The sequence below is a fragment of the Humulus lupulus genome, chromosome 8 (assembly GCF_963169125.1).
Source record: "Humulus lupulus chromosome 8, drHumLupu1.1, whole genome shotgun sequence".
Taxonomy (NCBI): domain Eukaryota; kingdom Viridiplantae; phylum Streptophyta; class Magnoliopsida; order Rosales; family Cannabaceae; genus Humulus; species Humulus lupulus.
In genome coordinates, this window is record NC_084800.1 from 138,938,229 (window position 1) to 138,948,555 (window position 10,327).

At 35.0% G+C, this 10,327-nt stretch overlaps 1 protein-coding gene across 1 annotated transcript; it reads left to right on the forward strand.

Annotated features, from left to right (window-relative positions):
- Nucleotides 1–265: 265 nt before the first annotated feature.
- On the forward strand, nucleotides 266–1,207 carry LOC133796106 (uncharacterized). The gene has a single exon (XM_062233587.1). The coding sequence runs from the start codon at nucleotides 266–268 to the stop codon at nucleotides 1,205–1,207; it is 942 nt and encodes a 313-aa protein (XP_062089571.1).
- Nucleotides 1,208–10,327: the final 9,120 nt, after the last annotated feature.

Consider the following 10,327-nt stretch of genomic DNA (forward strand, 5'->3'; position numbering starts at 1 on the left):
GAAACCCATGATACCACCTTATCTGATGAATCTATTCCTGACAATGCTGAATCAGAGGCTGAGTCTGATGAGCCAGAACAAGAAGACGTTGTCCCTACTGAACAAGAAGTCGAATCTGACATAGAGTCAGTAGCAACTCCATTGTCATCCAAGGCTAAAGGCAAGAGACCTATTTCTAATTCTACCCCATCTCCAAGACTCTCAGGTGTTACTTTCAAACCTCATTCTTCTATTTTTTTTTTGTTATAATGACAATGCTCGTGATATGGTTCTCTATGCTCAAATGAAATTTCTCATTGAGAGAAATTATGTCTTGAGTGATCATCACCCTTATGGTGTCCTTACAATGCTTCAAGATAAAAAATGGACAGGTTCTTTGGTTAAATTTACTGGTTTTGTGGATAGAATAGTCAAGGAATTCTATGCCAATCTTACTAATGAAATTATTGACCCTAAATCTCATATGTATTGTAAAGTTTATGTTAGGGGTCATTGGTTTTCTTTTTCTCCACAAGATATTGCACAGGCTTTGCATCTTCCTCTTGATGTTGAGGATGATGATGATCTTGCCCCTCTTGACAAGGATGAGGTCATCACTGAATTAGTAGGGCAAAAAATGGTACGACCCCCTAATACAGTCATCTCAGTCACTAATCTCACCTACACTTATGTTGTTCTCCATAAGTTTGCCACAACGAATTGGAAACCAACTTCTCACACCGCAACTATCTCATTTGACATGGCTTCCTTTTTGTACAAAGTGTGGACCGAAATTGGTATAAACTTGGCTATGTTTATCTATGATCAAATCATTGGATTTCGAAAAGCTAATAGGAGAAACTTGAATCTTCCATTTCCTCAAGTTATTTATAAAGTGTTGAGTATGCAGAAAAAAGATCTCAAGCGTGATCAAGAAGACTTGGTGGCTCCCACTACTGCTGCTTCCTACAAAGCCTCTGCTCCAGCTACTAAAGCCGCTGATGCTCCATCCACCAAGAAAGTCAAGCCCCAATCTCTGAAGTTTGCCTCGGATGACATTCCTCCTGAATCCTCCTATGTTCCCACAGATTCAGGACCTGTTTCTATAGAACTAGCTACTGTTCGAGCCTCTATTGATTCTTTGGTTGCTCGAGTGATGACCATTGAAGGACTGCAACGTTCTGTTTTGGATGTTGTCCAAACTCTGTCCAAGGATCCAGCCGTTTAGTTTTCCTTATTTTTATGTCTTTTGTCCTCATAATATTGATTCTTTCTTTTGTCTTAGGATTATTGTCTTTATTTTTGTATTATGTGTCTTTGGCTTCTTTGAAAGACACAAAGGGGGAGAGTAGATACCTCCAAAAACCTGCTTTGTTTGTTGTTTTGTTTAACTCTGGACCTTCTTATTTTGAGGGGGAGTTAAGTCTTAGTTTCTTTATATGTTTGTTACAAGTTAATGCATGTTTGCAAGGGTTTTTTTCTCTTTACTTGTCACTAACATTTGTGTTGCAGGTTTTTTGAATTAATTTTGTCTATCAAATTGCCAAAGGGGGAGATTGTAAAATCCTTTATTGGCATATTTGATAAAATTGATAAAATTAATTAAAGATGTATTTTCGAAATATTTTGTGTGGTATTTTCGAAATGGTTTAATGTGAAATATTTTCAAAATCAGATTATTCTATATATGTTAATAAAATAAATATATAATTTCCTATAAAAGATTATATTGTCTTAACTTTTGTATATATGGAAATTATTGGTATTTATTTTTTTATCTGATTTGTTTGGCTAGAAACCGTGTACAGCTTGCAGAGATAATGTATATATTGTTTCCTTATTTATTTAAGGAAACTGGGTTTAAAAACTATCCAGGTTCAATGAATCTGTTTGAACGGATTGCCAGTCTGTTTGAACAGATTCTGACTTTCCTTTTTGGGAAGATTTTCCATTTATTGGCTGATTGGTTTTTGATTTGTTTTCCACGACCTGAAGGGATTCTAAAGGGTATATAGACATCTTTAGGTCGTTGTTTTTTTTATCATCTCTCTTAGAGTATTATTTTCCAAATATTTTTCAAGTTTAGAGAGTTTTTATTGTGTGAAGAACTTGAGTCCAGCAAGTTCTTAGTGGTTTATTATAGTGTACTTCTGTATTTTTTTCTTTGTGCTAATTATGCAGATTAAACACACTTGGACATTGTTCATCAAGCTTCAGGAGAAGTCTTGCTTGTGAGTCACTTTTCGGGAGGAAAAGTGCAAGTGTTATGATTTGAAGGGAGTTCAAGATCTTAACACTTCATAAATTTGATTAGGACTTTCGATTACAACAGTTGCGACAAATTCTAGAGGGAGTCTTTATTTGTATAAGTCAATTTAGTTTTGTAATCATTTAAATATTATTCTAATAAATTTCATTCTATGGGCGTGGCCCCGTGGACTAGTAGCAATCTGAAAAGAATGCTTATACCACGTAAAAATTCGTGTGTTCTTTACTTTATGTTCGTTTTTATCTTCTATTGATAAACTGTTTAAACATATCTGGTTTCTATTCAAACAGTTTCTGTTTCTGTTTAAACATTTCTGTAACAGTACAACAAGTAATTATTTTATTTAAATAATTAAGTTAGTAATCATAAAAAAGGAATTTCACATTATATTTAGAATATGTACATACTATATATTAGTTGATTTATAAATTTAGATTATTAAGTATTTAATTTTTAGTGTATAAATTATAATTAAAAATTTATATTAATGATTTATAATATGTTGTATGACATATATTTATATTTATAACACATACTAATATTTCTACATATCTTTTAATTTATCTTACAAAATTTTATTATTATATTTTAAAAAATATAATTATATTTTAAATATAATCATGTAAATTTACATATATACATGAAAATAACTATAAATAAATATACACATATAATTGGGTAGGGTACACCTATACTCGTACCCTACTCTATACTCGCACCGGGTACATGTTTTTGTACCCTCACCCTACCCTAAATCCCAGTTTATTAGGTAATACTCTATGGGTAAACAAGTTTTCAGGTAAAATTGCCATCCCTACAAATAGCACCAATAGTGATATGCCCTGTTCTAAAGTGTTGGGCACCTTAGGGTGACTTATAGCAATGCTCGATTTTTTTTTTATTATTTATTACTTTTATTTTTTAGTTTGAGTTTAGGTATTTATTAGTAATATTATTCTAGGGATTCAGAAAAAATCAAGAAGAATAGAGCGATTTGAAGAAAAAGAAGCATGGAGACTTGTGACAACTTTATATGGATTTTTCATTCTAATTTTCTATTTTTCATTTTCTTGTATATTTTGCACATCTTAATATTATGAATTAATTTTCATTTTAGCTAAAATTATTGTTAACTTGAAATTGTAATTTTTGGTATTTGATGTATGAATGCTTTTCTAAATTGGTTTTGTTCATTTAAGTTATATTATTGAACGATTACTTTTGTTTGACCATCATTAGTAAGTAATTGAGTTAGTACTAATTCTTGAAATGTTAATATTGATTGACACAAACTTAAATGATGCAAGTTCTTAATCCCGTAGATTTGAATTTGTGATGGTATAATATATGATCACCCTGTATGACTTGGAAGAATTGTGCTTAAATTTATGTTTTTGAAATTGATTAGGTTTAGGAATATGTTAATTAATTAGAGAAACCAAACATACTCCTTCTCATCACTTTATTACTTGTGTGACTGTGTGCGCTTGCAAGACATGTCATGCTTTGTAGGGCATAAATTTACAAAATTTAATATCTCCCATTATAGGACATGAAACTTTTCATGTCCTACACCATTTGTGCAAGACATAAAAATGTGGCTTGGAAAGTATATATTGTAGTAGTGTCTATTATATTATGTAATAAAACTATCCTAATTAATTACTTTATTTATAAACAAAAATGAAAGTTTAAATATTAATTTATCTTAAGATTATACCATTTTGGCCTACCTATTTGGCCTACCTATTTAAACCAAATGCTACTTTATACCATATATTTTGAAGAAAAAAAAGACATTTTTTGTTTTGTGTTTTGTAAATTTGTTAAAAATTGTTCCCTAAAACCGATTTTTGTTAAAATAACTTTAAATATGACAAAAATGTCATTGCCTTTATGAATTATTCAATTAAAAAAATAAAAAATAAAACAAATAAAAAACTCTAAATAAGATAAAAATATATTTTAATTCATTTAAAAAACTTAAAATATAATTTCATTAAATATAATTCAAAACTAAAATAAATAAACAAAAACCAAAATTAAATCAAAATCCCATATAAGTTATAAAATTGTTAATGAATTAAAATATAATTTTTATGATATTTTAAATGTCGTACCAATTTTTATAAAATTTAATTTAATAATACTTTTTTTTTTATATTATTAAAATAATTAATTTATAAAAATAAGAGCACATTAGTCTCATTTAAAATTATTTTAATTAAAAGTGGGTTAAGGGATTATTTTTAATTAATTTACAAAATAAAGAATCTAAAAAACTATTTTTCAAAATAGAACATTTAGCAAATACAGAAGTGTTAAAATGATATTGTCGAATTTATTTATGGCCTAACTCGATATACAATTCTAAAATAAATTATGATTTTTAGTGATGAAAATATTAAAATTAATAAATAGTTTAAGATTAAAAATAAATTGTAATTGATCCAAATCACATATTTGAAAATTTTATATTGGATTCGTTTACAATTTTATAGCAAATTAGATTGGATCCAGAATACAAAATAATATATCCATAGAGATGATTATGTTCTAAAATGTGTGATATTAATCTATTGAACACCTCTACTTCTCTCATAAATCCATAACTACTCTACTTCTCATTTGTACCAAACACACTGTAATGCCCCAAATTCTCCGATATGGTTTAATGGCGGGATTAGTAGGCCGGGAGGGCCATACTTGTTTCATTATGCCATTAATCGAATATATGCATGTTTATGTGAATTATATTATGATATGATGTTAAATGCATGCATGTGGGTCCACATTTCATGACAGGGGTATGTTGGTAATTTGGCCCGTTGAGGGCGTAATTGTATATTTGTATGCATGTCGATGATATATTGTTGAGGCCACATTATAATGTGGATTTGTTCGAGCTATTCGGCATGAGACGATCTTTGAATATTAAGTAGCGTTTTAGTCATAACGGGATTAAGTTTGAGGCTCGGGGTGAGTCTCGGGATGATTAAATGATTAGAACGTTGCCGAGAGTAAAAGGGTAACGAGTTATGAATTATAGGTGTTTGGGAATTTTGAGGATAGCGGGAGTTGGACAGCGTTAATTATGATTAATGAAATAGGTGAAAGATGACGATTTTACCCTTGGGGAGACTTTAGAAGCTTTAAATGACCTAGGGGCATTAAGGTCATTTGGCTTAGGTTATATATGTTTTAAGTTGGCTGTAGAATCATATAGAACAAAACAGAGCAAGCTTCTCCTTCCTGTACATCATCTTCTCCCTAATTCCCTTTGAAGTTTTTGGTCCCAAATTGAAGTAACAAGCTAGGAAATCAAAGCTTGGAGGTTATAGACTTAGCTCATCTACTAAGGAGGATTCAAAACCAGCTGGAGGTAAGGATTTGTCCGTGAATTTCAGGTGTTACTCTGTTTTTCTTTTAGTTTTCAGCCTATAGATTTTGACGTGGAAAGTTGGAATCAAGGGGAGTTTTTATGTATGTTTGATTGGGTTTTGGTGAGGGGGTGATGTAGATGAGGTTTAGGGGTTGAATTGGATGTTTTGGTAAGGTTTGGGGTTGGTTAGGAAGGTTGGTTCCAAGGAAAACGCAAGGGAAGAAAAACCAAGGTGTTGGCTGAATTGAGGCCGAAGGGCTGCGGCTCTTGGGGAAGGGCCGCGGCGCTTGAGGCGTGAGGGGATTGTTTTTGTTTCGGGGAAGGGCTGCGGCGCTTGGGGAAGGGCTGCGGCACTTGAAAGTCATTTTGGCCAAAAATGTGTTTTTGACCTAGGGATGCAAACCTTAGGCCTCAGGATCGATCCTACTACCCGGTTTAGTGGGATTCGATGTCCCGGAGGCTAGGTCTTGGTCCGGAAATATTGTATTACCCAATTTATTGATGGAATCCCATAATTGGTTATGACTAGGTAATCGCTTAGGGACCAAAAGGTTGATCGTTCTCAAGGGTCGTTTTTATTATTAATCCTCGCTCGAACCCGAGGTAAGAAAAATGCACCCTGTGTATATGTGACATGCGTGATTGTATTGAGGCATGTTGATTGATAAATGTGGACATGGATTGCCTATTAAATGCTAGAGAATGTTGTATACTTGTATATGTACTGACTAGTCAAGGACACTAACCTAAGAGTCAGAAATGGCATAGCGTCATGAACGCCGAGCCAAATGAAGATTAGATCTAATCGATATTATAATTGAATGGCTCTAAGGCATTAACGCTGGACTGAATCTAAGGTCGATGAACTTATAAGCGCTTGTCTAGTCTAAGACTAGTTACTAGAGCTAGGGCTTAAGGCCCCAGTGACTGTTTGTCACATGGCTAGGGAACGCTGTTCCAGGGTTATGACTTTAAGATCATGAGGAGGGTTATGTTGGTGACTAGTCACCATGCACCTATCCTGTTTGAAATAATAAAGGTTCCCTTATCTATAAAGCCCTGGTGACCCTATCGTCACAAGGCTAAAGGGAGCTGAACCCATTTTAGTGACTTTTGCGACTGTCACCTATTTGTTTGGACTGATGGTCCTGAATGATTATTACGGTCATTGTTGATATTATATCATGCTTTATTGTGTTTTCTTTCTGGGCCTTCGCTCATGGGTGCTATGTGGTGCAGGTAAAGGGAAAGAAAAGCTCACCCAACCTTGAGTGGAGAGCTTAGGTGGTGATGTGTACATATGCGGCCGCTTGACCACCATGGCCAAGGAGTTCTCAGAGGAACTAGGGGGTTTACCCTATTTTTGCCGCTTAGGTTGGCGGGTTTGATATTTTGAAACAGTAATGACCTTTTTGAGTTGTAAATAACTTGTAAATGTTCTTGTGGGCCCATGAACATTTTTATGTATTCAATAAATATATCCTTTCCTTTTCATTGATTTTCCACCTTAACCTGTTAATGACACTTAGAACACGTTTTTAACCAAAGGACTCGGGTAGCGGGTCAAATTTCCGGTTCACCGTTCACCGTAACTGTTCTAGGGTAACTAGGGCGTTACACACACTCTAAGACAAGATTTGCTAGGTGAGGCTTAACTACTCTACTAATATCTTCCATCACCAACAAGATCAACCTTCAATTAGTAATCTATATATAATTGCCTTGTTTAACTACTCTACTAATTGCCTTGTTTAATAAAGCAAGCTTCCATAGGAGCTTGGCCTTGTTTAATGGACTCTTCTGTTAATATCTTCCATCCCCAACAACTACTATAATAATACAATAATCAAAATCTCAAAACCTAAGACCAAGATATTAACATCTCTCTCAATCTTCAGTTCTGAGCTTCTTTTGGGAGTATAAGAAGAACTCAAACCTGGGTCTTTCCAGCTATGACAACTGGATATGTACATTATTAAAAAAATAAAAGGAAAAGGAAATGGGTGGTCATCTTTTGGGATAAGATGACAAGGCTTATCTATTAGATTGTGTTTACATTGGGGTGCCGTTTAGATGAGGTGTAAGGAGAGGAAATAATGGGATTTAGCTTATTTTGTGGGATAAGATTATAGTTTTCACACTTGGATTTTTCCTTAAGGTTAGGTCACTAGGGTATTATAAATAGAAAAAAAAAATGGGAGCCTTGGAAAACCATTTTGTGGTTGCCGAAGCTTTGAGAGAAAAATGGAGAGGAGAGCACGAAAAAGAGAAAGAAAAAGAGAGAAAGAAGGATAAGAGAAAGGAGTTCCAAGATCTCTAGGTATGTGTTCTTATTTTGAGTTTAGTTTTTGGTTCTTGATCTTCTAAGATTATATATCTCTTTCTCAATTCTAAGAAGATTGATCTATCATCCGGGTACCATAAGTTGAAAGTAATCGAGGGAGACATTCCTAAACCAGCTTTCAGAACTCGCTACAGGCACTATGAGTTCCTAGTGATGTCTTTTGGACTCACTAATGCCCCAGAAGCATTCATGAAAATGATGAACAAGGTATTTAAGGACTACTTGGATAAGTTTGTAGTAGTATTTATAGACGATATCCTTATCTACTCAAAGACCAAGGAGGAACATGAGAAGCACTTAAGGTTGACCCTAAATAGACTACAAGAGCATCAGTTATACGCTAAGTTCTCTAAGTGTAAGTTTTAGTTGGAACAAGTGACTTTTCTAGGGCATATAGTGTCCACGAATGGAATAGCAGTGGATCCGGCAAAGATTGAGGCCATTAGAGACTGGCCCCAGCCAAAGAATGCCTTAGAGGTTCGAAGCTTCTTATGGTTAGAAGGTTATTACTAAAAGTTTGTCGAGGGTTTTTCAAAGATTTCCACACCTTGAAAAACTCGACTCGAAAACCCCAGAAGTTCACATGGACTGAGAAATGTGAAGAAAGCTTTCAAACTATGAAGGATAAGTTGATCTCTACACCTATCCTTTGTGTTCCCATAGAGGGCAAAAAATTCGTGGTGTATTGCGACGCATCAAAGAACGGATAAGGGTGTGTGTTGATGCAGGATGGGAAGGTGGTAGCTTTTGCTTCTAGAAAACTGAAGGACTATGAGCAACGGTATCCCACCCATGATCTTGGGTTAGCAGCAGTGGTGTTCACACTGAAGATATGGCGACATCACATTTATGGGGATAAGTGTGAAATTTACACTGATCACAAAAGTCTGAAATACTTCTTCACTCAGAAAGAACTGAATATGAGACAGTGAAGGTGTTTGGAGTTAGTGATGGACTCTGATTGTGAAATCCTATACCTCCTAGGAAAGGCCAATGTAGTTGCCGATGTATTGAGTAGGCGAGGATATGGGTGTGTCTCAGCTCTGAGCACAATGGAGGTGCTTCTCTAGAAAGAGATTATAAACATCGGCATTGAGTTTGTGCAGGAGGCCTAGCAAACCTCACGTTACAATCCTCCTTACTGGAACATAACAGAAAAGGATAGAAAGTGGATGAAGCCCTAACAAAGCAGAAGGTGTTGGTACAAAAAGGTAATAGCAGAAACTTCACTACGTCTACTGGTGGGTTGATGTGATATAAGGATAGGATCTGTGTGCCTAACAATGATGAGATTAAGGAGGGTATTATGAAGGAGGCGCATACAACATCCTATTCCCTACATCCAGGGTCGACAAAGATGTACCAAGACCTTAAGGTGTTGTATTGGTTGCCTGGAATGAAGAAGGACATTGCTGAGTTTGTTGCCAGATGTTTGACATGTCACCAAGTTAAAGCAGAACACCAAAGCCCAGCAGAGCTACTTCAACCGCTTTACATTCCAGAATGGAAATGGGAAGATATGGCAATGAATTTTGTGGTAGGGTTACCTAAGACCACAAAAAAACCTGATTCTGCTTGGGTAATAGTTGACAGGCTCACTAAGTCCGCCCATTTTCTACCAGTTATGACCACCTACTTGGCAGACTAGTATGCAAAGTTGTATGTGAGCAAGATAGTGAGACTTTATGGGGTTCCAAAGTCGATTATTTCTGATTGAGGGTTAGTATTCACGTCATACTTCTGGAAAGGATTACAAAAGGCTATAAGTATGAGGTTAATGTTCAGTACCGCTTTCCATCCCTAGACCGATGGGCAATCTGAGAGGACTATATAGATTCTAGATGACATGTTGAGATGTTGTGCATTGGACTTTTCAGAATCCTGGAGACGATATCTACCCCTGATGGAGTTCTCCTATAATAATAGTGTTGACGGTGAGAACTCGTCAACAATGTTATGTAAAAAAAAACAAAGTTTAGTAAGATAATAACTAAATGAGAATTTAGAATAGAGTTGGGGAAGGGTAAATGCAGATCAACCATGGAGTAAAAACCTGTATATTGTTTAATAGCCTCAATATACAATGAATTTTCCAACCCCCCTCAATGATGAAGTGAGGCTTTATTTATAGTGGGCTCTAATGGTCCGTGATACATTGTGGTCTCAGGGGAAAAAATTATACATAAGTACATTGTCAGGGCAGTGGCACTAGACGTAGTGGTACAGGAGGTTGTGGTGTCAGCTCTGATATATGGTCAGAAGTGTGCAAGTAGTGCCTCCACTCTTTGTACTAATTCATACCACCACTACATATATGATACGGAAGTCAAATTCACACCTTTGTCCTCCACAT

Coding starts and splice junctions, on each gene's coding strand:
- LOC133796106 (XM_062233587.1), top strand. CDS start 266: ATGGTTCTCTATGCTCAAATGAAATTTCTCATTGAGAGAAATTATGTC.